Source organism: Falco punctatus (genome assembly GCF_963210335.1).
Source record: "Falco punctatus genome assembly, chromosome: 16".
NCBI classification, from domain to species: Eukaryota; Metazoa; Chordata; class Aves; order Falconiformes; family Falconidae; genus Falco; species Falco punctatus.
Window position 1 is genome coordinate 7,008,601 of NC_137596.1, and position 26,643 is coordinate 7,035,243.

Below are 26,643 nucleotides of genomic sequence, written 5' to 3' on the forward strand. Positions count from 1 at the left end.
CAGCAGCTTGGCACGGGCACGGCAGCGGGCACCGACCAGGGAACAGGAACGAGCCAAAGCTTTGTGCTTGCATCAGGAGCTGCCCGCTTCTTGCCTAGCGCAAGCAATGCTGAGGCAGCACCTAAAGGCTTCAGCTAGGTCAGGAGCCCTGCCACGCTGGGTGCTGTGCAGGAGTCCCTGCCCCAGCAAGCTCCCCACCAGGCTGACTCACAACCCCCTGCCCACAGCCCCGCTGGCTCCCGCCTGCGCGCAGCAGCCCTGCCAGCCAGAGGCCGTGCGTGTCTCGCTCACACCCGCTCCCAAGGCTCCGCCAAAGGCTCGGCCAATTTACGGAGCCAGGGTGATACATAGCGGGCAATAGATACGGCATCTGTGATTTGTTGATCATTATCAAACGGCAGTAATGCAGGGCTGAATTACCCAGGCGAGGGAAGGATCGGCAACCCGGACCTACTCAGCTCCCCAGAGATTGGCCATAAACAAAACTTAAATAATTAGAGTGCTTGGGCGGAGATGCAGCCTCTAAGTATTCTTAGGTTCACGCAAATAAAGGAAATAAATTCCTGGAAGGTGCCAGGCTGGATGGGGCAGAGGGAGGCTCATTTTCCACATCACTTGCGAGCAGCCGTTATAAATCTCACTGAAAGATGCACCTCCCCAGGCTAGCGATATTTTTAAACTCCGGGAGAGAAGAGAGAGAAAAAACCCACATTTTAGTATTTACACCACAGGCAAAAAGGGTATTTAAAAATCAGGGTACATTTTTGAAAGTCTGTTCCTGCCATGCCAAGAAAGGCAGAATTTTCTTTCTATAGTGTGATAGCTGGAAATATTAGCCCCAGAGGATTCACTCCTACCACCATCGTTCTGTTGTAGGCTGAGAAATCCAACTCCCAGAAGGACCTGGGGGGGTCAGGGGATAAAGGTTCTTTCCCTGGCAAATTGCTAGGTCAGTTCCCAGCTGAATCAGTGGCAAATGTAAACCAGCTCCTCTGAATGCTGAAGGGTGACTTCTGCACTGCCCCTGCTTACTCAGTGTCTGCAATAATGTCCCATAGGCAATGACACAACGTGGCTCTGCACAGCGGCACCCTCACGGGAACAGCAGCCTGGTTTGCTGGGCCAGGAGCCCAAACGTGTAACCAGACACAGCGGGGACGGGACACCGGGACACGGGGACCAGCTCGTGGATGTCAACTGAAGGACGAAGCCGTGGAGTTGGAGCAAGGGCACCACCCCACGTGGTGCTTGGCCCGCTGGAGCAGCGTGTCCCAGCTGTTCCCCATGGCAAGGCCACCTGAGCTTTGGGGCAGGGAAATCCATGCACTGGCTTGTGCAGGATGGCCAGGCCAGTTTTTCCTTCCTGATGCCTTATTGTTCCTTGGGTTGGGTAGTGTTTCCTTCCCTGCATAGCGTGGGGAGTGGGGTGGGCTCCTTTTTTGGCAGGCATCTAGGAAATCTTGTCAACAGCTGACTGATCACAGGTCAACCAATCACAGGTTGAATGATGCTGCACAGCAACAGCCTGCCACAGGAGGTGTAATGATGTGGGAGTTCTCAGCCTGGCTCCAGAGGGGTCCTAGAGGACCCAAAGATAAACAGCCAGAGCGCTGCCTTCCTCTGCAACCACAACAGCTTTCCTCAGTCCTGCTCCCTAATTCCCTCCTGGGTCCTCAGGCACTGAGAACGTTCTCCCTTTTACAAGCTGTGCTCTGTGCAAGCCTCTCTCCCTACCATCCCTCCCACCCCTTACCAGGACTGCAGTCATCCTCCCCAGAAGGATCCTCTTCAGCTTGTATCAAAGGGATACATGAGCACACCCATCAGAGCATCGAGCAAATCCCCAAACAAGCCTCCTCTAAAGATCAGAGCACACTGTAATCACTCCCTCTGCAAGGAGATCCCAATAAGCCTGCCCCCACTTTCTCTGGGTTCTTGCAGAACCCAAGCACATGAGATGCCTTTGGCAGGCTCAGCCCCATCACTAGGAAAAGTCTCTTCACAGGAGTTGCACACGCAGAGCTCCTGGCCTCTCCCTGCTCCCCTGCAAGCCCTCTCCTCCATTTCAGAGATGCAGCAGCAGATGTTCAGAGGCTGCCCCAGCGCTGGTGCCCTGCAGCAAGGAGGGCATTGCTGCTGCCCTGAAGGTCTGGGTCTCGCATCCCCACCCGCAGCTGCAGCGTTCCACCTGGGCTGGGCAAGGGGGGCTGCCGCAGATGGCACAAGCGATAGCAGCAGGTCCCCTCACCCTCGCCGCCCTCCCCTCCCTGCTTCCCCCTGGGAGACAGCAGAGAATCAATGCAAGCCCAGGGAGAGGGGAGCGCTGGCGGTGGGTGGATATGCTTGCAAACACCGGGACAGAAGTGCTGCTCCAGCACACGCGTGTTGATTCACATGTTGGTGCATACAAGTGTCTTTCACAACCACGGCCTCAAAGAGAAAAGCAAGAAGCTTTTTCTAAAGCCTTTCATAAGACACCATGCACTTCACCAATATGACACAACAAGCGCAGCAATTGGCTTTGAAGTCGTGACGATAGCTGTGCTGTCGATTTACCTCCCGGGCTGGCCCCAGACTGCCCTTTCCTCAGCCCCTACCGCCTAGGTCTCAGCCCCTTGGCACACAAAAATGAACTCCCCCTTCCCAAGTAAAATACACAGAACTCCAGCATGTCCAGCTGCGGGATGCAATGCACAAACTAACAGCACCCAGCACCACTGCCTACAGAGCCAAGGGGGGTCCTGTATCCAACGGGAACTGTGGCAGCTGATATAAATTACGGCATGGCAAGGATGCTGCTCCGCAAGACATCCCTGATCCTCACTGACCATAAATGGGCACAGCCTTGGTTCTGCCCCGCACCCAGAAGATGCCCCATCCTGCAGCGCAGTCCCCAGCCACCACCCGCTGCAGCTGGCAAGGGGAAGAACACGAACAGGCCCAGTCATGAACAGCTTGTGCAGTTGTCTCTGCTGTACACCACCAAATCACTAGCTGCTGCCTTCTGTTCCATCCCTTAGAACAACATTGCTTCTCAAATGACACGGGCCTTGGCTAAGTGAGTTAAGACAGGCAAGAGAAGCAAGGAAATACCATGTGCTGCAGCCTCTCTGGAACAGGGGCAATCATCGTCTTGTGCATACTTACAACCCCTAAACCAACTCTGATTATCTGTCCTTAACATTTCCTCTGGTTTGGGCACCCCCCCCGGGCTAGGAAGGCCATCAGCACAACTACTCTGGTGGGAACGTCACTCTGGGCTTGCCTACAAGGGGTCTCAGTGCTCATTATCTAGCCCAAGAAAAGTCACAGAGTAAAGCCCATTAGATGCCTCTCCTTAAGAAAAAAGTAGCCATAGCTTGATGCAGCTTAATTCTCCACTGAAGACAGTGTACTCCTGACTGCAGGCTTCGTATGGATGTTTAACGTGCTGGCAGCAATGCGCACCCTTCTCCTGCCCACCCACAGCATTCACTTTGCTGGGCATATAGCACACATCAGCCTCTGATGCAGTGGCTGTGGCTGTGGCTGTCAGGAAAGCCAGGGCTGTAGCACACTGAGGCACCCAGACAGTCTCTTTATTTCTAGTCCCAGCCCGGTGGGAGGGCGAGGAGAAGTTTCAAGGCAGGGGGAACCTCCGTCAAGGCCATGGGTTTGGGCAAGGGGTGAGTTATGACTCCGCAGCGTACTGATAACTTATCCGGACCCGGACTCTGAGCTCAGCTAGCTCGTTTGCTTGGGTTGCTCAAGGACAGGGCAGGGTTCATTCCTAGCTTGCTGCTCTCCCCTGACCCGAGTGCCACAGTGCCTCGCACAGGCCAGCATAACCACCGTGTGCCAAGCTGCTCTACACAGGAACCTGGAGAAGACAGTGTCAGAAACCCTGACCCGTCTCCTCAGCTACCCAGCACGTGCCTCCCAGTAAACCCTGTTCGTCGTAATAAACTCTCCCCTAGGTCTGACTTCTGCCCGCCACAGACCGTTTGTAACCCCTGGCTTTGCTACAACACTCAGCACAACAGCCTCTAATTATAGACCTCTGCTTGAGCTCTGGAGTCCCACCAGCCTCTGCTACACATTAACTTAGTCCATAGCCAGAACTCTGCCCCCAGCCTGCCCCCTCAGGCTGCCTCTCCTAGGGACAGCGAATGTGGTCGGTGAAAAGCTTCTCAAGCAGTATATCCCCCTAGTCCAGAAGGTATCTTGCCAGGGGATACAAAAAAAACTGGTTTTACCACGTGTGGGATCCTCAAAAGGATCCACCTATAAGGCTGGCTGAAATCCAGCATCCCCCCCAGATCCACATGACGTGGCTACGGACCCTCCACTGCAGCAGGCTGATCGGGTACCGCGTCTTTAGCCTCACACAGAGAAGAAGGCTGGTTTAGCTCTCAGGTGGCCACACGATGCTCCGCTCCAGCCCCCTCGTCTCCCACACAGATGGGCCTTTGTGCTGGGAACCGCTCTCGCCTGTCACCAGAGCAGAAACGCTGGATGTTAGCCACTGGCTGTGAGCTGCATGGACCCTCTGTCGCTCCCGGCCGTGCCTCCGGATGCCACGCTCTAGCACGGGGGAGGAATGGATCTTCCATGGGAAAAGAAAAACAGACTGAAAACCAAGTCTGATTACAGGGGTTTCCCAGGTAGAGAGAGGACTGCTGAGAAGAGAGATGGAGGCAGAGTCCTCTTGACTAACCAGGCTTGGGAGCACCTTCTGTCTCATAGCCAGGTGGTCCATCTGGTACCTGCCGCTGCTTCAAGGCAGTGATGTGATTTGCAGGTCCTTCTGTAGCATCTCTGCATGGTCGGGAGCAGATGGAGGCACTTTGCTATTTCGTGCAGTTAGAAAGGCAAACAGGCTGGGATGGGGAACAGAAAACCCCATCTTCTTTCAGGCAGGAGAGCCGCACGGATCCTGCCTCTCCAGCAGCTCTCCCTCCCTGCCCACCTGTAGGTCGAGTGAAGATGGGAAGCAGTGCTGTGCACCAGTCTCCAGCTGGACTGGCCCAGAGGCAGGGAGGGCAGGCCTGGAGCCGAGGGAGAGAGGCAGAGCTGGGTGGATAGTGCTTAGAAAGGCTGTCCTCCTGCATCACACCAAATAATGTCAAAGGAGGATTATAAACGTCCCGCAGGGACAGCTGTATGGTGGGGGAATGGAGTAGAGATGGTTCATTGAGTTGGGCCGGTTCCTCCTATCCATCCCCAGCACCCCACAGAGATGCTGAAGGGACAAGAGACCGCTGGGCAGATTCCCCCTGGCCCCAGCCACTTCAGACCTGCGCCACGCAGGGCACAAGCAGCTGCCCTAGCCTGGGACCCCTGTCCTCCTGGGCTGGGCAAGCAGCAAGGGACCGAAGCTCTTTCTCCCCCTCACATGCCCAGTAGCTCTTGTTCGCCTGCCTCGGGATTGCTGCAGAGCCGAGAGCTGCCGCAGCTTTTGTGATGCCAGCCTGCATGAATGGCTGCATCAGCCCCAGAGACGGGGACAAGCAGTGAATGGGGACAAGCAGTGAATGGAAGCCAGGGGATTAAACTCCCCACGCTTCCCCGGGGCCCGCGGAGGCAGGGACACACAGAAACACACGGAGCACACACAGTGCGGGGAAGGGCAGCAGCCCTCGCGCCCGCAGATTTCGCCTCCCGTTTCTGTGAGTGACAGAGACATGATAAAGGCAGGACTTCAAGCCTAGCATGGTGGCACCGTGGAAGGCCAGGGAGGTGCCTGCCCGGCTGCCCCGGGATCTCACTTGGGGAAACTCTCCTTCCGCTCGTGGATGACACTTCTGCATTTGGGCAGCTTGGGCAAGAGTTTCTCTTCCCCTATGCAGCCGAGGGGTTCCCCTTGAAAACTTCGAGGGTACGTGCGTGTGTGCTGGGAGGGTACGTGCATCAACCTAACCTGGACTAAACCTGCACTGGGAGAAGTGAAGAAAACTGTAAGGCCAGGATATATCTGCAGCTCAACAGCAGCCGAGCCGAAAGCAAGGGGATGTATCATGAGAGGCTTCATTCCTTAGTTAAACAAATTTTCACCTGCAACAATAATCTGGGTTAGGGAGCGTTCACTGCAGAGCTGTGAATTCTCTGTGCTGGGACGGCTGTGCTTTGGTAATTAACACAATAGGTGTCTCAAATGCAAACTGGGTCCCAGCTCCAGTGGCTGGCGCCACCAACTCACCCTGCATCAGAGCTGCCCTGATTTAATCTGACTTACTCAAAAAAGCAAGAAGATCTCCAGGGGTTGCTCAGATTGGAGTACCTTTGTCCCTCTCTCATCTGTTTCTGCTTTTTGCACCGATACGCCTTGCTAGCCTGTGAAAGGGACTGAGCAAGCGCCATCACCACCTCGAGCAACGATGTTGCAAGACACAAATCTTTTCCCAGAGGCCCCGAGGATGGTGGCCGTCCATCTGAGCACTTACCAGCTCATCCCTGCAGCACTCACAGGCAGCCTGACTTCTCTTCTTCCAAAAAATAAAGAAATCATCTTCCCCGGGTGCTGCCCCACCATCTCCCCCGCAAAGCCTGTCTGCTGGCAGTGCTGTGTAACTCCCCAGGGGTGCTGGAGGTGGGAAGGAGCCTTCCCCCGGCTAGTGGTGGCCACACGCTGCTCTCCCCCAGCCTTATGATGGGCTGCCCCAGTTGTCCTCAGCCTTAGCAGCGCTAGCAGAGGGCAAGGGGTGCCAGTGGAAAGGCAGGCCTGGGAAGCAGGTCACGACAACCGGCTCTTCTGGTTCCCTTCGTGATTCAGCTGAGGTGTGAGCAGTGCCCAAAGGATCCTTTTGGTGCCTCCCCGTAAACTTGGCTTTGTGGCTGGTACAGCTGCAGCCCAGAGGAGGGGCGATGCGAGGAGGGATGTGCCAGGCTCCGCCAGCATCGGCATCTTGTCAGCCACCAGTTAATTGCGAGTATTTGCCTCGCGCTAGCTGCGTTGCTGGATGTGGCAATGCCCCCGCTCCTGTATGTCTCTGCAAATGGATCCGTGCGCACCGGGCTGGGAGCTCTTGCTTGATTAACGTTGCCGGTTCAGAGAGCAAACAGCATTAACCACGGTCGTCCCCTGGCTCTGGCCATGGGGCAGACACTCTCCTGCTTGTGGGCTGAGCTGGCTCCCAGTACAGCCTGTCGCCTCACCCACGCTGACACATGCATGAGCTCATCAATTCACTCCAGATTAAAACTCGATGGGTCGGTTCCACCGCAAGAAGCGAGGTTTAATGAGAAAATATCAGCAAAAGACACACTTTTGCTTCCTGAAATAGCCTGATGATGTCAGTTTTGAGTTTTGGGAGGAGATATGTGGAGGAAAGAAAAAGTAACAAAGAACTCAAACCAAAGGCTGAACAAAACTCTGGCAACTTTTTGCCTTTGAGAACCTGCCTTGGGATGTTAAAGCAGCTTTACAGAGTACAAGGCGGACGGGATCCTGCAGTGACACGCTTTGACTAGTGCCAGCACTCCAGAGGGCTGTCATACCTCCCCAACAAGGAACCCTCCCTCCAGCTGCAGCCAAGTTTGACCTAAGGCCTCCAGGTCACTACAGCTCCGTCAAAGCCTCTTTCAAGCACGGTGATGCAAAAACCCTGTGTCAAACCTTCAGCCACCTCTCCCGCTCTCCCCTGCTGAGGATCTCAAAGCACTTTGCAAAGAAAGGCTCACAGGCCCCCTCAGAGCCCAAGAGGTGGCCCAGTGGTAGCAGACAGGAATTTGTCCCCAGACAGAGGGGAGCATTTGGAAATAGGGGCCCAGATATGCAGATGCAGGACCAAGCACAAGATGAATGCCTCTGCTCTGCGTGGTTGCAACTCAAGCTGTACCGAATTTCATGGCGGGGATAAACAGACAGATTGTTAAGACATGTAAAGCATAAATTTAACTGCAAGTGTTCCTAACCTCTGAAGATCAGCCGCCTAGGATCTCTCCTCCCCAGCACCCCATGGCTTTTCAATAAGCCCTGCTCATATCAGTACCTCGAAGCCCTAAAGCCGTAGCCTGAGCTGATACCCGGTTAGTGGCTCCAAATGGACAGGCAGACAGATTTGCATGGAAGGCTGGAGGAACCCTGAATTGAATCTGTTCTGGACGACTGAGCCGATCACATTAAAGACGATTTGTAAGGCAGATTTTTATAAGGGACTCCTTCAGCTTTTACAGCAGGGAACTTTTATTTCCTTATCAGAAAAAAAGCTAACATTGTCAGAAGGGGGAGGTAGTATACGTGGATGGCAACAAAATGAAACGGCATTGATCAGAGGAGCAGGAAAGGTTTTCCAGAAAGCAAGTACTGTCTCCTGCCTTCCTCTCATCCTCCTTTGGTGCTAGGTACCAAAACACATTTTTCAACAAAGTCCACAGCTATTAATTTGCTTATAATAGAGGACCCCAAGTTCTCATCTCCGTTTCTCCTTTATAAGCAAGCCTGTCTGCACTCAGAGGTTACATACGGCTTGTTAGATATGTACCCTCGGCTGATTTTGGCACAATGCATTGCAAACCTGAGGAACTGCCCGCCTCAGTACAGCATTCAGACCTGTGGTGTAGGAAGGTCTGTCCGTCTGCTGCGGCTTTGTGCAGCACCTAGCACAGCACTGTGCTGGTCCCTGCCCGCAGCTCTGGGATGCATCCACAGTACAAATAAGCCCACGAATGAATGAAACGAATGAATGAATAAATACGTAATTGAGAATCAGGCATTCCTGCAAATGTGGTGCATTCACCACTGAACTGGTCCAGCCGAAAGTCTCGCCCACACAGGCTGCAGGGTACTCGGTGATCACGGACAGTGGTCAGGAAGGATTATCTTCCCGGAGCATTGCAGAGCTGGCTGTACCCTTCGCTTGGCAAAGCACCACTAGATGCACCACTGGCTTATCCTGGCAGAGCTGTCAGCAGGACAGTGCAAGACAAACTACCAGGCTACTGCAGAGTGGCAGGAGATGAGTTTGCCCGACTGCTGGCAGCAAAGCCTCGAGAACAGCCAAAAATAGGATAACTGGGGTGAAAAAAGTGTCTCTTGGCAGGGCAAGGTGAGATGCAAGGCTGCCTCAGGGGTCACTGTCGGTGCGTCTCCTTGGTGAAAGCAATTCCTTGCGGGACTGGGGGAGCATAAACCCCTCCTGGTTTACCCAGCACAGTCACCACAGCATTACTCCACCTCCAGCACCTTTCCTAGGGGTTGTGGGAAGGGATGGGAAGGAGGGAAGACCAGGTGAAGAATGGCATGGAAAGTTCTGAGACTCCTTGCGAGGAGGCAGAGCTCAGCCAGGCACCTGCCTGGAAGCACAGAGTGCAGGGAGCCCGAGGCTGTCCCTTCCCTCACCTCTTTTTGCAATGCACAGCAGATCCCTTTGTCCTAGGAATACAGAGGTGTACCCAGACCTGGTTTCTCATCATTTCTAACCTCTTCCTTCCCTCTCACAGTTTTCCTATTTCCTTGACCACCACCTCCTCCCATTTCACCTCTGCCCTCATCCATTTTAGCTGGACCATCCAGCCACTGCTCTGTTGATCCCCCAAGCCCTGGATGTTATCATCACTGTCTCTGCTAGCATTAGAGAACCCTGGGCCCTGGCATTTGCTCCGATGGCCGGTCCTCTGGCCCAGACCCTGCTAACGGTGGCCACAGTGGTAGCCCAGCCAGCCTGGCGGCTCCTCTAGGATGCTGCCCCAGCCGAGCCAGAGGAGGAGCGGAGGCAATTCCACCCTGCCTTCACTGCAACTTCTCTCCAGCTGCAGATCCCAGTCCTGCAGGCACAGGCTGCCTCTCACCCCTGCAGAAGGCTGGACACCGACCGGGGGGGGGGGGTGGCACATGTGCCCGCTGCCAGCCCCTCCAGCCACAGCCCCCAGGAGCCTGGCCTCAGCAAGGCAAACATCGGTGCTGTTTGCATTCCCCAGTTCATTCACGAGCGCTGTAAGACCAGCCTGCCGGCTCCCCGGCCACCTCTCCGACAGCCGGCTCCGGAAAGCCCCCCAGGATGGCATTAATCCACATTGCACTGGAGCAGGATAAAAAAGCCCCCCGGGCACTGGGCGAAGGGGGTCACCCTGCGCCCCCCCGCGCTGTGCCAGAGCCCCGGGCAGGACCGAGCCGGGGGGCAGCGGGGCTCTCCTGCAGCCACCAGCGTGGGGCGAGGGAGCTGGGGAGAAGGCGATCCAAACCTTTGCCCACCTCCTCATTCCCAGGGGGGGCTCAGAACCGGAGGAGGGTGGGGGCTGCTCAGAGCCTGCGGGGGGGGGGCGCTCAGGACCGGGGGCGGGGGGGGAGCTCAGGACCTGGGGGGGGGGGGGGGGAGCTCAGGACCGCGGGGGGTGTGTGGGGGAGCTCAGGACGCCGTGGGGCTCCCAAGCACAAAAGCAGTGAAGGGGAAGGTCTGAGCCCCGGGAGCAGCCCAGCCCCCCCGCCAGAAGCGCCCGGGGGAAGCGTCTGTGTGCGCCTGGGGGCAGCGGCGAGTTCAGGGATGCTGGACAGCCCAGGGCTTCTTCCATCCCTCCTCCCAGACACCGCTGCTCATCGCCCAGCCTCGTGGCCCCCTTTCCCGGGAAGCCTGGCTGCTCTGCCTCGCTAGACGTTGCTCGATCCAAAAAAGCAAACAAACGGCCTCGGCTCCCTGGCCGCCGGAGCCCACTGCCCGCAGCTGCTTCCAAAACAAACGATCGTGTTGTTCCTCCCCGAGCCAGAGGCGAAGCCGGCTCCGGCTCTCTCCCACCCTCTCGCAGATGCTTCCACACCTGCTCCAGCCCCGGGCGCGCACCCCCACCAGCCGATCCCAGCCTTCCCCGCCGCTCCGCAGCACGTCCCGCACCCCTTCCCCCCCACCCCGAGGCACCCCGCAGCCCTCCCCCGGAGCTGCCCCGACCCCCGGCAGAGCCCACCGCCTCCCGGGGGGACCGGCCGGCAGCGGCTCACCTGGTAGGAGCGCGGCCGCCAGGATGCAAACTCCGATAGTCCACCAAGATGCACGGCAACTTGTCTGCAGCTGTGAAGCCATGAGAGTTCCTTAGGAGAAATGGGCAGGGGTCGGTCTGGCAGCGTCGCTGGGCCCCCCACCCTCCCCGCCCCCGGTGGTGATCAGGGCTGCTTAAAAAAATTAAAAAAAAAAACAAAACCACAAACGTAGGTGCAGGAGGACAAAGAGGCGGCGCGGGCCGAGCGGCGGGGGGCGGCGGGGGGCGCCTGGCACATCCGCGGGGCCCGGGGCTCGGCGGGGCGCGGGGCCCCCTCCGCGGGCGCGGGGCGCTCCGGCCGGGCACCGCGGGTGCGTCCTGCGGGAGCGAGCACGTCCGCAGCGCCGGGCGGGCGAGAAGGGGAGGGGAGAACTGTAATATTAAAAAAAAAAAAAAAAGGAAAAAGGAAAAAAAAAGAAAAAAAGCGGGGCCGAGGGCGGGGGGGGAGGAAAAACAAATAAAGGGAAGCGAGGGAGAGCCCTCCGCGGGCTCCGCAGCGGCGGTCCCGTGGCTCCGGCGGCGGGGCTCGGCAGCCCCCGCCCGCTGCCTGCCCTCCGGTCCCGGGCGCCGGCAGCCCGGCGGCTCTCAGGCGGCGGCGGCGGGCCGGCTGCGGCGCTCCATGGCCGGGCGGGGGGCGCGGGGCCGGCCGCGGGGCGGGGGGCGCGGGGGCTGCCCGGGCTCAAGGCACGGCCGCTGCACACGCACACGCACACGCAGCGCAGCGCACTCCGGGCGGGGCGGCGGCGGCGCTCGCCCTCCTGCGTGATGTCAGTGCAGGCGGAAGGAGGGCGCTGCGTTAACCCTTTGCCTGCCACGCGGCCTGGGGACACGGGGACACGGGGACACACGGCTGCTTCCCCGGGGGCCGCGCCCGGACGCGGGGGCTGCCCGCCTCGGCCGGGGGATGGGGGCGGCCCGCCTCGCCCCCCGCCCCCCCGGCTGCCGCCGCTGCTGCTGGCAGCTGCCCTTTGTTCGGCAGCGCCCATCGCCCCGCGCCCCCCCCCCCCCGCTGCGGGGTCCCGGTGTTCTCGGGGCACCCGGGCTTTGTGGGCTTGGGGCTGGTTTGCGGACCCCCCCCGGGGTGGCGGAACGCCTGGGCTGCTGGCAGTGGTGGCAGTGGTGGCAGTGATGGCAGCCTACCTATGGGGCTGCTGATCTGCCACATAAAAGACCCTTTCCATAAATCACGTGAGAAATAGATGCGGCTATCCTATGGGATTCACGCTTCTGAATGCTTTGGATGGAGATCCTAAGCGATACACAGCTTCCCATGGGGCCTGCTGGAAGCAGGAGCTTGCTCTGGACACATCCTGCGCGTGCCGATAAGCGAAGCGCAGCACTGGTTTGCTACGCTCTGTATCGGCCCTTGTTATGTGGACACAGACGTGGGTTTTGTGGCTCTTTTGCTAAAGAGGTGTTTAGCCTGCTCATGCCAGTCCTGAGCTGTCCCGGCCTCCACCAGGTTGCTGAACCCCAAACAAAGATGTGAACAACAATGACAACAACCAACAACAAAGTCATGTTGATTTCAAGCTCCATTAGAACAACACAGGAATAAATCAATGCCTGGCAAGCAGAAAAGGACAGAACCAGTGGGGAAGGATACCACACGTAGTGGAGAAGGGAAGGGGGGGGGCAGCAGCCAGCAGCTATAAAAAGATACCTCTAAGGACCCCTTCAGCAGTCTCCTCCTCCTTTTAATTCCTTTAGAAGTTAATTCCTGTTCGAGGGAAGGATGGGCAGCTCTGTAACAAAGCGGATTAGCCAGATACAAGGTTTGCTCCAAAATAACAAAAGTTATTACGTAGTAATGCGGTTTAGTTAATAGATTCGCAGACTTTAAAGCCACTGGGATTCCTCTGGACATCCTGCTTGTGGAGCGGAGGCTGCTGAGCCTGCCCCGATGATTTCTGCCTCCCGCTGCCTCGGTAAAGCTGCAGGCCGGAGCATGGGAGCGTGACCCCCTGTCCTTGTGGACAGGCAAGCTATGGAGAGCTCCCCGCACCTTTGCAACGGTTGTTTCAGCGGTTGGTTTTCCTGTCCTTGGAGTGTTTATCTGGCTAGTTTCACTTTTAATCCATAAAATCTCATTATTTCTTTTCCCGACTTCATTAAAGAGATACCTCCGATGAGACATGACTCCCCTGGGCAGGTCTCTCTAAATTGCGATCGAGTCCCCCACATTATACAACGTTCTGACTTATGTTTTTCCCAGCGTTTTATCCTCTCCCATCTCCCTTTCAAAGCATTACCACCGGCACCTGGGCTAGCCTCTGCGGGGGTGCGTGGGGCAGGCCAGACCTCAGCACCACTGCTGCAAGCTCCCTGCACTCCCACGGCGTTGACCCCCTGGGTCGGTTACCCTCGCTCCGCACATTCAGCGCTTGCTTCACAGGCCCGGCAGCAAGAGGTTTTCCTCTGGGAAAGGAAAGAGAGCGGCCAAAGCTGTGATTATGCCGTACACCAGGCAGGTCTGTTCTCACCCTTGCAACCCTCTGGTGCAGTGCTTGGCCACGGGGAGCGGTGATGGTTTGGCAAACACCAAAATTGCCTGAGTCGTTCGCTATGAGGGAAGGGGAACGCTGTTCCTGGGGGCTTGCGGGTGACACAGAACAGACAAGGCAAACACACAGAATTCCCTCCTGGTTAGTTGCAAAACTCACATCTGAAATCAATCGCAGGAAGAAAAACTTGGGATTGATCAGAGCTTGATCTAAGCAAGGTGACATTTCAGTGCGACGTCTAGGGTACGATTGAGATTTCTCTTTGAGAATATGGCAATATTTGATAGAGCCTTGGGCCCTGGCCTCCCAAATCACAGACCTCAAACATCTGAGACAAAAAGGTAAATCCATTAGCAGCACCAGCAGCAGCAGCAGACTGTTAGCCCTGGTGCATCAGGCCTAACTTATTAAGCCAGAATGTATTATTTTCATGATCCTGCGCAAAGCAAAACCCATCACATTTGGCACAGTTCTGGCTGTTAACTTCTAAGATTTATTACACAGTGCCATGGGGCCCCTGTTCTGCAGCTTTTTGCGAGTCCAAACTTTCCGTGAAGCCCAAGGGGACTTCTGCATGAGCAGGAAAGGCAGGGGTACAATACTTTGGTTTGGCAGTCTTTGTTATTTCTAGGGGAGGAAGATCATAATATGTAACATATTTAATTGCATCATACTTATTTTTTTGATTTGGGGAGGTCTCTGTGTATGTCCTCTGAGGGGCTGCTGGGGCTGCCTTCTGCCTTGCTATATCAGCTGGTTTAGCCAATTGTTTCTTTCCTTGGTTCTAACCCTTGAAGCAGTAGCTTTCTAAAGAGCATCCTAGCCAGAGATGCGGAGGAGAAGCCCAAACTACTCTGTATACCATGGTGCTTGCAATGATAGGACAGGGGTTTCAAAGATTGCCCATCCTTTCTACTCCTAGCACAGGAACACATGAACCATGCTGAGGCTCAGAGATCCCTTTCATAAATGCGTAAACATATTCCACTAGAAACAAAGAGAGAAAAAAACAACCCACCTGGTGCTTCAGATAGTCTGAAGGCCTGGGCTGTGAGGAATCCCCCCTTCCCCACAGCAAATCATCTGCAATACTGCACAGAAGCGATATTTACCCCCTCTTGGTTTTTAGGGATGGCAGAAGTCTCATTCTAGACGGCAACTAGCCATCAGAACAGAGATCCAAAACTTATACAAGCCCCTTCCTCTATACCCCTGTGAAATCTGTTTTGGGCACAGATACTAGAAAGGGTGTAGTAACTTGGCCGACACTTACATAAGTTGTCATGCTAATATAGTTCTTGAAAATTGCCATTAAAGCATGAAACAACATTTGGCTGGGGGAGAAAAAAAAAGAAAAAAAAAAAAAAAAGGCTTGCTTGAAGTCAAGCACTGTCGAGTTTTGTCCGCCCAGCATTTTGGCTGTTCAGCCAGCATAAGAGTTTTCTGCTGATGCTGACATGTGAGGTAACGTCTCTGCAGCAACCTGCTGTAATAGGACGTTTCACACGCACCTCCCCAAATCCTTCCCACTGGCTACCATGGCTGAGTGTGGTCTTATAGCGATGTGCAGGAGGAGACGGGATGGTTTGGTAAGGGCTCTGCAAAGACACAGCTCCTTCAGATGCGGTCTTCCCTGGCAAGCTGATACCCATCCTTCCCCAGGGCTCAAGAGTTGCTGGGCTGGAGTCCGGGCAAAATGGCTAGTCCAAATCTTTTGGCTGCCCCAGATCTTTGTAAATGCAGCTCCTATCTGCCCTGGGATGAGCACAGCACATGCTCAGGAACAATGGGGCTGTGCTGATGGATAGCCCCCAGGGGACCACTTCGTTTCCATCCTCAGGGCTGCTGCCTGCCTGTGGAGGAGGAAATGTCACCCAGGAATTCCCCCACACTGGCGAACTCCAGTTCCTCCCGCCAGTGTCTGGGGCTGTGCCACCGCTCCCCTTCCCGAGCAGTGGCCGCTTTCCAGTGGCTCCCTGCACACCCGCAGTCTGGCAAGGCCCTGCGACATGAAAGGCTCAGTGGGAATGGATATCTTATATTATTTTTGACAATTATGATTACCAGAGGGGATTGGAAAAGAGGGAAGAAGGGGGGGAGGAGCTGCTCTTTAAAACATTCCTCAGTGGATTTTTTCAGCTGCTTTTGTTTGATGAAGAGCCCGCAGCAGAGGCCTGTCATTCTGAGCTGGGAGCGCTTTTGACACTCCTGTCTCCGCTGTGTACCTGGTGTGTATTTGCTGCAGTGCTGATTACATTAACTTCTGTGTTTATAAACATTTTGAATCAGTGCAGAAGGCTGTGCTGAACAGAATTCTAAAGCCGGCATCAGTTTTATTTTTGCTTTTTCATCTGTAAACACACATAATGTGTCTGCGGCACAGTCAACAATGAGGGATCAGAGGTGCAAAGGGCTTCCTGAGCTGATTCTCTGCTTGGCTTCACTTCTGAGCTCTTCTGATACAGCCTCCTACATGCCTGCATGAACGCACATACGTACCCACACATACACACCAGACAGCAGACACTCCTTCAGATCTGAAAGCACCGTCCTTTTACAAGGCAATTCAGTGCTGGTAGTAGCTCCTGTCCTGCTGTTCTCTGGATAGGGCCAGCAGCTGGAGAAGAAATTAAATCTGAACTGGTGAGAAAATTGCCTCCCAGTTAATGGAAGCTGATGCGAGTTGTAAGCAGCCTGCAAACAGCAGTGGGGTTTTTCTGTCCCCCTCTGCCGAAGGGTTTGTAATAGCCTTGCTGCAACGCTGAGTACCTTAACCCTCTCAATCTGCACAGCACCCCCTTGTGAGGCAGGAATTAAACCATAATCCTCATTATACATGGAGAAAAGCAGCCCAGGGAGATTAGGAATTCCAGCCTTGCAGAGAGCAGTATGGGTTCTGCTACGGGCTGTCGGTGGGAAGCAGCTGGAAGCGCAGGGCTGGTGGGCTTGGGAGGACGCACGTGGTGGAACGGCCGGCAGCAGCGGAGCCTTTGGGCCCAGCCTGCCCCAACGGGGAGCGACTGGGGGCCAGGGTGCCCCTGCATGGGTGCGAGCGCTGCGGGCAGCATCCGCGCCTCGCCCAGACCCGCTGCGCCTTCGGGCCACGCGCCTCCTTGGCTGCCTGTGCCACACGCACCCACCGCCCGGCCACCGGCCACCGGGCCACCGGGCACGGCCAGCGAGCGGCTGCTGGGGTGGTCTGGGCTTGTGCCCTCCCGGAGCGGGAGGCTCGGGCTGCTGGGCGCTCAGGACAAGGTGCCCAGCCCTGGGTGCCCGCTGGATTGCGGCGCAGGGGCCACGGGCAGGAGGGGCCTTCCCGGTGGGGCGGCCGGGCCGCAGCACCTCGCCGCGGCGGAGGCGGGCGGGAGCGGCCGTGCCTGCCAGCAAGCCCCCGGGGCGGCCCGGCCCGGCCCCGCGGCGCCCAGCGCAACCGCCGAGCTCCACCTAGTGTCGGCGGGGCCGGCTCCGGCCGCTTCCCGGCGGGAGTGGGGGCGGCCGCGGCCCCACGGCCCCTCGGCCCAACGGCCCCACGGCCCCTCGGCCCCACGGCCCCTCGGCCCCACGGCCCCTCGGCCCCACGGCCCCGCGGCCCCACGGCCCAACAGACTCAGAGGCACGGCCCCTCGGCCCCACAGCCACTCGGCCCCACGGCCCCACGGCCCCTCGGCCCCACGGTCCCGCGGACCCTCGGCCCAACAGACTCAGAGGCGCGGTCCCTCGGCCCCGCGGCCCCACGGCCCCACGGCCCCACGGCCCCTCGGCCCCATGGCCCCGGAGGCGCGGCCCAACAGCCCCACGGCCCAACAGCCCCACGGCCCAACGGCCCCACGGCCCCATGGCCCCGGAGGCGCGGCCCAACAGCCCCACGGCCCAACAGCCCCACGGCCCAACGGCCCCACGGCCCCATGGCCCCGGAGGCGCGGCCCAACAGCCCCACGGCCCAACGGCCCCGCGGCCCCACGGCCCAACAGACTCAGAGGCACGGCCCCTCGGCCCCACAGCCACTCGGCCCCACGGCCCCACGGCCCCTCGGCCCCACGGTCCCGCGGACCCTCGGCCCAACAGACTCAGAGGCGCGGTCCCTCGGCCCCGCGGCCCCACGGCCCCACGGCCCCACGGCCCAACGGCCCCTCGGCCCCATGGCCCCGGAGGCGCGGCCCAACAGCCCCACGGCCCAACAGCCCCACGGCCCAACGGCCCCACGGCCCCATGGCCCCGGAGGCGCGGCCCAACAGCCCCACGGCCCAACAGCCCCACGGCCCAACGGCCCCACGGCCCCATGGCCCCGGAGGCGCGGCCCAACAGCCCCACGGCCCAACAGCCCCACGGCCCAACGGCCCCACGGCCCCATGGCCCCGGAGGCGCGGCCCAACAGCCCCACGGCCCAACAGCCCCACGGCCCAACGGCCCCACGGCCCCATGGCCCCGGAGGCGCGGCCCAACAGCCCCACGGCCCAACAGCCCCACGGCCCAACGGCCCCACGGCCCAACAGACTCAGAGGCGCGGCCCCTCAGCCCCTCAGCGCCTCGGCCCCACGGCCCCGGAGGCACAGCCGGTGCCAGCTCACAGCGCCACCCGGGCGGGGGTCACGGCTCCCGCACCCCCCGGCTCAGCCTCAGCCAGGAGCCGCTGCTGCGGGAAAGCTGCCCCAGCGCTGCGGAAGGAGCCACGGCCTTCCCTGGCGGAGCTGGCCTCTCCCAGGAATTAAAACTCCTGTCCTGCGTGTGCCCCCCATGCTGGGCAGAAGGTTTGGGACAGCACGTACAGGGAGACGTGGCGTAGAGAAAATAAATGCAGGGGAGAAATATACAGTGAAATCAGCAGAAATATTTTGCAGGGCGTGTGTTCCCGGCATTGCTAATGCAGTCCGGCAAGGGGAATTCGCTCGCTCTCCCCTGAAGACTTGTTCCCTCGGCCCCAGCATCCGCACTGCACGCTCTCCAGCACTGGCACAGCTCGTTCAGGGTGTGCACAAGCCTCAGCGACTGTTGTATTAGAAAATGGTGTGCATTATTGAACAGCGCTGCAGCCCTGCCTTCCTCAGCGCCTTGGCAGTGCCCATGCGTGGCGAGGAAGGCAGGACACCGAGTCCCAAACCAATACCCGGAATAGCCACCTGACTGAGGGGTTTACACGCCGCTGTGCAGTCATCCGTAAGCGAAAAGCCACAGAGAGGATTTCTTCTGGACTGGAAATTCAGCGACACGCTCTGCTTCGGGTTTGAATTGGGATCAGAACTTGCTGTAAATTTACAAGTGGAAAATACTCTTTGCTTGGGCAAAGAGGCTTTACTTCTTGCATGTGCTGTTCTGGGAGACCTCATCTCTGGATCACAGGGTGAGAAGTCAGAAGGTTTGCAGGCCAGTCTCGTTTGCAGGCTGTCAAGTCAATAGCACAAGAGTGTAATTTTCATGCCACAGCAGCAGAGCTGCTGCTGTAGAGGGGAAGCACAGGGTGCCCCCGCAGCCAGCACGATGGGTCTGGGGGGACACATCGCTGTCAGCAGGGTAACTTCACTGTCACCCCGCTGGAGACCCTGGAGTCGAACCAGATCAACTCCCCCGTGTCGAGCTGTACCTCTGGAGCAACTCCGATGCATCAGCTTTAGCAAACCTGCAGCAAATCCAGCCCAGATGTGGGGATTTCTACTGGCACTCTGGCATGAGCCCAGCTGTGGTGCGGCAGCTCGCGCCTTGTCCGTGCTGGCACGGCTGGACACAGCAGGCAGCTCCAACCCCATTCCCAGCCCAGCCGTGCGGGTGCAAGCTTTGCTAAAATCCATATCCAGGTGGGGAAACATTTCTGCTGCAGAAGCAGCGTCCCCATTCAAACCTTGCCATTTGCTCCGGAGGCACATCCAGCAAAGACTGTCCTCTCTCCCCTCTGCTTCCAGCCAGGCCATTAATTTCTGGCTGTCATAAACAAGCTGTTTCTCTGCGAGCAGCCCCTCTGCCCCCCTCCACCCGGCGAGGCAGGCATCAGCCTTGTCAGCGTCAGAATCGGCCACAGGAATCAACACATCCCAGCGATGCTGATTTATCTCCCTCTAGGTTGTCAGCATAAATACTTGATAAATACAGATATGAATAATACAGGCTGAGTTTACCCTGTTGGCATTAATGAATCTCCTGTTGGTGAGCAAGAGGAGACTATTGCCAGGCTGGGCATGCGGTGGAGGTCTCTTCTGCATGCTCCTCCACCATCCCAGGGAAGAGAAGGGGTTTTTACTCCAAACAGTGCTTTTGTGAACCTAGAGTAATCCCCCTTGCAGCCTCTTTTGTAAATGCCGACTGGTCCTGGCTGATGTCTGTTCAGAGGAATTTTGCTGCAGTCTGAGGAGTTAGCGATGTGAATTTGGAGGGACTCCAAGGGAAATGTTTCTTTCAGCCTAGAGTAGCTGCAGAGGGGCCAGTGAAATGACATTACTGTTCTGTCTCAGAGGACAAACCTCTCCTCATGGGCCAGTTCCTTCCTACTGTCTAATTGTGGGAGCAATCGTTCTCCTCCATCCATTAGCTTCTGCTTTCTTCTGCAGGTGCTGGAGGGAGGAGGTCACCTTCCTTATGCTGAGCTCCTGGGAGATCGTGAGACCTGTCCAAAGATGCTGGATAGGGTGGCTTTGCCCATCTCCCTGGGAGAGCTGCTGGCCTGGCACTGAGGACGAGCATTTGTCCCCATGGCAAGTCTACCCAAACTTTCACTCAACCAGCCAAAAAGCCAGCCTCTGCCTACTAAATCCTACTAGCTGTTTGGTAGAGGTTGTTGGTTTTTTGGTTTTTTTTTTTTTTTTTTTTTTTTTTTTTTGTGATGGAAAAAAGATACTAGGAAAAATTTGGTCAATCTGTGGTACTTTACAGCCTTCCCATGAGGAGAAGGGATTCATGCAGGCCTGGGACTTGAGAAAGCCAGGTTTATTTGCCCTACCTCCTAATGTTTGGGGATAATACCACTATACTTCAAAGTGCTGTGAGACCCTGCCATCCTGGGCGCCCAGTAAGAGTTGTAGACTGACTTAATGAGTCATCTCTTTCCAAGCTGGGAGAAAAATGTCACATTAAATTTTTGTTTGCAAATTTTTCAAAGGTGTAGCTTGAGTTCTTGACATAAATGAGCTCACAGTGGAAACTGTCTGCAGGGCTGAATTTTCCATGGCCATGTTTTTGGTGGGGATTTGGTGATGTTTCTGCGTTCCAAGCTCCCCATCTCACAGAGTGACAGCTAAGCCAGCATCTACATGGAGTTTCGTGGTAGTAAAATTCAGTGTGTCTTCTAGAGATCTGTGGCAAGAAGACAGAAATCTTTTAGCAGTAGAAATAGACTCTTGAGTTCAACTTGTATTTCTGACACGTATGTTCCCATGTAATCTTTTGTGTGGTGTTCAAGGCCAGATAGAGCTTAGTTATATATATATATATATTTTTGCCCTGGTATAGGCAATTGGGACAAGAATTCACTTTTCAGCAGAGCTACCAATGCCTGTCTATGATACCTCTTCTGCTAGTGTATCTGAGCATCCAGATCTGGGTCTGACTCTTCATCATTTCATGCCTCAGTTTACCACCAGGCAGTGCATCACAGCTAACGGTGAAGTTTGGAGGCCAAAAGCCCTTAGTGGCTGGAACACACTCAGCCAGAGCTTGGATAAATGAATAGATGGTTTCCATCGGGAGCATTATGGGAAACTGGACCTCTTTAGAGGTGACGTGTTGTGAGATGGATAATAGCAGAAACAAGCTGTTAAGGGCTTTCTGTCCTTCTGTGGGCAGCAAAGGTTTCTTTTATCTTTTAAGATAACGTGAGAGGAGTAGGATGATGGGCTCGCTCCATTTATCAAGTGATTTTTTTTTAACGTATTTGAATACTTTTACAGTGTCTGTTAATGAAACTTCGGTGACCCTGGGGCTCCTGAGGGAATCCATCTGCATCTAAGTGATGGAAAATGAACTCGTTAATGGCTGGGGCCTGCTCAGTCAATATAGAAAATCGATCCCCAGTGATGAAGGGGCCGTATGGGAAGGGGCTTGGCTAAGTGGGTTTTATCCTCAGGATGAGTAGGGATGGGTGGGTGAGTGGCCAGTGCAGAGTGGTGGCTCATGAAGTGGATCAGGTGGTGGCTGGGAAAATGCCTCATTTTCACTACCAGCTGCAGAGATTTAGAAGGGCTTGTCAACCCAAGATACTTGTGCCTGAAAGACAAGTGGGAAGCCTGTGTAAGATCTGATTGCACTCTCTATTTCTCTTCCATGCTTGTACACCACCTAGCACCACAGAGGGTCTTCTGTCCCTTCCTTCCCAGTTTCCGTCTTGGAAGCAGAGATGTCTCTCCAAACCCACCCATCCCTGCTCCCATCAAACATCATTTCCTGCTGTCACAACTGATTCGGGATGGGGAGGGAGGCTAGAGCTCCTGGAAGCGCTCACACTGTGCATAATATCAGAGGCTAAAGGCTGGCACTACCAGAAAGCCTTTGGAAAGCCATGTGGCTGGTGCCTGGGTCCTCTGAGAAGTGCTCTGGAGCAGTTTGGAACATCTGTCCTGCATCTAACAGCAGTTATTTTGGGGAAGGGCTTGTCCTGATCTTGCCTTCACTTGGGCTAACAAACTCCCATGAAATCCATTTCCAGTGGCTCTGGGACACTTGCCTCTCTGCCCTTTGCTAAACCCCTTCGCCTGCAACTCATTTCGTTCCTCTGTGGCCTTTCTACTCTGCAACAGGGACACGGGTTCCCCCACCGCATGCTGAACTTGTGTGTGAGCAGGGACTTGCAACTCCAAGGGTAATGGGGGTGGCAGGGGTACATCACTGAGGGAAAGAGGCAAAGGGCAGAAGGTCACACCTGGGTATTTGGCAGTCTGCTGCAGGAAGTGGGAATTGCCTGGGTGGCTGTGGAGACCCATTGCTCCTGCTTGAGGGGAAAGGAACGAAGGTGGGGAGGAGGATGACAGATTAGAAGAGGGAAGAAGGGAACAGGAAGCATATTTTCCTGTATTTGGGGATGTTGCGTGTGCAAGCCTCCTGTACATACCATCTGTGCACTGGTAGAACGATGTTGGGTCTTTTAAGAGCACTGATCCACCCTTTCATCTCTCACGCAGGGCAAAACACGTACCATAGAGCTGGGAACAGAGCCTCAGACAGAGTAAATTGGTCATGTTCTGCTGGTATCCACAGGGTGATGCTGATTTTCATTACAGAGGCGGATGGCCCAGCAAGATCAGAACAGCGGGGCTGACTATGCTTTTGCTTGGGGTCCCTTTACACCCGCCTCCTGTGCATCGAGGGGATCGCCCTGATTTAAGGCAGCTGAACCTTCAGGGAGTGTAGGAAAAAGGCAAGTTTGGAAATGCGAGCAAAACCTTTATGGCTCTGAAGCAGCTTTGGACGTCTGCAAAATGCTTTGAGATTTGCAGCAGCCGGTTGCCAAAGATGAGAAATTTTATTATGATGTGATTGGTGCTATGCCCTTCAATGATTCGCACATCCCGTGGGTCAGATCCTCAGCTGATAAAAGCTGGGAGAAATGAACTGATTTATGTCCACCGAAGATCAGCTGCAGCAAGCCCACATTATACCATTTGATGAAGAGTCTGCTCTCTTTTCTCTCTCCTTGCCTTTAGTCACTAAAATCTGGTTCATTAACAAACTCTCCCTAATCACTGCTCCTGAGCAGCAGAGCACTTTGCCCCGTGGGGCTCTGCATGAAGCTTCTGCCCAAGGATTGTTCCAGCGAGTCTAACACACAGTTTAATGGCTTTGCTTCTCCTTAGCCAGTTGTTTGGGGATATGGAGCAGTGATTCCGCAGAGCTCGCTGTGCCGGGAGTCCCTCATGGGTGGCTGGAAGTTAGCTGTGAATCTGCTCACGTCCTGAGCAATGAAACATGTGCCTTCTCTAAACAGGGGACAGTCTTTTAGCTAAAGGCATTTTTGCAGAGTCAGAAAGTGAAGGCTAGGTGGGTGGTGAAGGTGATACCTCAGGTTTTAGGCATGCCACGGAAAGAATTTAGGGGTCTTTATATCAAATTAAGCTAATTTTTGTCCCAGGATTTGGCTGGAGACTTTTGCCAACAACAATAACAACAACAACAACAACAACAACAAAAGTTTCCTGGAAATACAGTTTCCTGATCTGAAGTGAGGAGATTTTGGCTATGCCATGAGGGAGGGAAAGATGGGTATTGGGAAGAGCAGGTTCAGACCTGGAAGCAGGATCAGGATACGTGCTCAGCAGTGGCTGCTGATGCTCTCCGCCCCATGGGCTGTGCTTGCAGCCCTGTTCCGTTAGCGTGGCTGACGGAGACCTGCCCCCAGCCCCGCGATGCAACGTGAAGAGTATAATTTAAGCTGTTCTGTTCCTTATCCGGCGTGGAGCCATATGTTGGAGACGTAAGAGTCTCCCCGGCACAACCCTCTGCAGCAGCGCTTTTGCCGTGGGGAGCCATGCGCTCCGCTGAGGTGCTGGGGGAGCAGCAAAGCTGCGAGGAGCAGCCCAGCCAGCATTATCCTGTGGGCGGCTTGTTTTTCATCCTTCCCACACTCTCAGTGATGATAAGGCCTATTTTTCTCCCCTTCCATGTGCAGAAATAGCTTGCATTTGTCGTAAATCACCTCGGCTGCAGATGGTGAGTCACTGGTTGATCAAAGGCAGGACCCTTTTCTAGGTCTGGGTGGAAGAGTAAATGCTTCAATAAATCATTAGGAATCGGCAGTAAAGAGAGTTTCCCTTAGGTTTAATGAGAAAACCTCACCACCCCCCTCCTTTGTTCCCCCATGCCCCCTGGCTTGTGTAGTGTTAATTGCAAATTTTAGTGACACCAATAAGGATACCTGATTTAGAATCCCTATTGCAGCTATTCCTGGGCATCAGGCAGTGGTTTTCTCTCCTAACCAACAAGTCTGGACAGCAGCAAGGGGAAAAAAAGTGCTATAGCTGAGGGGGGGATAGATGTGAGTGAGCTAGGACCAGGGAACTAGAAAGGACACAGAGGGTCAGCATGTGTCATTCACCAGCAGGAAACGAGATAAGAAATGCGGAGTCCAACGGGATCAGCATCAGCTGGGCACGAGCTTGGCGTGAGCTAGCATAGTGGTGACAGGAGCTGGGATGCAGGATGAGAGAAACCACCGGTCTGTGACATAACTGCATCAGGATCCAAGATACCACCACACTGTGTACCTGCTGCAGGGTGGGACGAGGTGGCACGGAACGGGACAGCTCAGTCAGATGAGACAAAGAGCAGTAATACGGCAGTGGGGAGAGGAGGAGAGGTGGATCTGCCAGCTTCGTGACTGCAGTGTCCCGCCCAGAAGAGAGTACGGGGTTACACGGGCACAGAGGATGGCATGAGAGCTGTCAAGGGAAAAGGGAAAGACGCGGAATTGTTCCCAGAGACTACACACTCCTTTCCGCACCCCTTGCATGTCTCAAGCCAGCCTCACCGGGAAGGAAGAGATCAATGGCTCTTGAGTCAGAGACTCCACTGAAAGCTGAGCAGATGAAGGGTTTGCCATCTGTGAACAAGTTGTTCTGATTGAATTAGGGAACATTTAACATTTGCAGATAATTAGAAACAGCCACCCATTACAAAGGGAGTAAGCAGCAGCAGAGAGAAGGGAAGCTTTTGAAAGGCGATTGGAAGCTCCTTGACACATCAGCCAGGGGAGCTTTTCACACACAACTTCTGAGCATTTCCAAATGCTTTGTGTTCCTTACATCCCCAGATCTTGGGAGCCAACTACCTCTTTCTCTCTCTCTTTTCTGTCTTCTCCTTTATTTTTTAACTGCCTTTTGCATTTTTCTCCCAGCCAGCCCTCAGCCAGCTGGCTTTCTGGGAGATTTTAACAGGGTGTCCCCTTTGGTCCCATACTGGGCTGTCAGCTGTGAAGCAAAAGGGAAGGAAATTTACGTTTCTTGATGACTGTCACCATCTCCTTGGCCTGGAGTTGGGCAGTGCAGCCGTGGGGAGGGACAGCTCGGAATGCAGAGGCTCCTATGCTACCCTGACCTCTACAGGATAGACCTGGATGTAAAGCTGGTTAATATGTTTTCAAACTAACTTTATTACATAGAATCCCTTGGAATATAAAAAAATAAAAATTTTTGGTTACCGATTTCAAAAAAGAAAGTAAAATATGTAAAATTATCTTTTTTTTTCCACTCAAAAATAGCTTCCCTTTTACAAATTCCTCTTTTTTCCTTGTATCTCCTTAATGTGTTTTCACATCAACAGTATTAAGAAAAGCATGTTTCTCATACTTTTCTTTTGAGAGAAAAAGAAGCTAGTGGAAATTTAAAATTCCCCAAAACACAAAGAGAGATGATTTCCTTCCTAAATTTCCTCTGAAAAATAACTGGCATTTCTCAAGCAGCTCAAGCAGTAATTGCGCTTACATCAGTGACAGTAATTGCATTGCATCTGCTGCTGAGAGTTACCCAAGAGGTGAAACCATAAAGATGCAGCTGCCCTTTTGCTGGAAGAAGCCTCAGTGATGGCTCCTGCTGCATGACTTGACCCCGCTGCCAGCACCAAAGGGCGGCTCCACGAGCAGAGGCAGCTGCAGCCGCTGCCCCAGCGTGGCTGGGACTGCTGCACCTTGCAGCTCCTGGGTCCTCTTCCTCCCTCTCCCTGCCACGTGCAGAGGGTCTGCCGGCCCGCTGCTGGGGTCCCACCCACAGGAAAGAAAGCCCAGCTGGGGAATGAACAGGCACGCGTGTTTGCATGGAGGTGGCTGCTCCCTCTTTCTGAGCCTGCTGTCCTCCCCGGGGGTGCCCAGGACTCAGGGTGGCAGGGGTCAGGTGTGTGGCAAATGGCAATTTCTGAGGGCTTCCGTCACTGTGGTTCATGTTCCGGAGCAGCATTGGCAGAGTGAGGCCGGATTCATCATCATGGATTCATCATCCATTCCATCGATACGGAGGGATGTGGCTCCCAGCAGGACCAGGACAGGTCCCCCAGGATGGCCAGGCCAGGGCAAGGGGAAGGCGAGCAGTGCAGGGGTAAAAGGAGACTGGGAGGGCGAGAGGGGTGAGCTCGGGGTTGTCTTCAGAAGGTCAGCTCAGCCATGATGCATTCAGGACAGGACACACTCATTTGGCAGTGGGATGGCAAAAAAATGATGTAGCCTTTGCAAAGCATCCTCAGCTCTTCAAAGAACCAGAGCTGCAGGAACGTTTTGCCCTTCTAGGACTGA

General features: G+C 55.4%; 1 protein-coding gene across 5 annotated transcripts in view; it reads right to left on the bottom strand.

Annotated features, from left to right (window-relative positions):
• NECTIN1 (nectin cell adhesion molecule 1) overlaps window positions 1-17,157 on the bottom strand; it is a 127,362-nt gene extending 110,205 nt beyond the window's left edge. The window contains exon 1 of one of the 5 annotated variants that reach the window (XM_080366874.1): window positions 10,910-17,157. In XM_080366874.1, coding sequence (XP_080223000.1) covers window positions 10,910-10,991 — 82 coding nt within the window. In that variant the 5' untranslated portion in view covers window positions 10,992-17,157. The remainder of the gene's footprint in view (window positions 1-10,909) is intronic. The other 4 variants (XM_080366875.1, XM_080366876.1, XM_080366878.1 and 1 more) reach the window with 4 other exon arrangements.
• Between the last annotated feature and the right edge of the window lie 9,486 nt (window positions 17,158-26,643).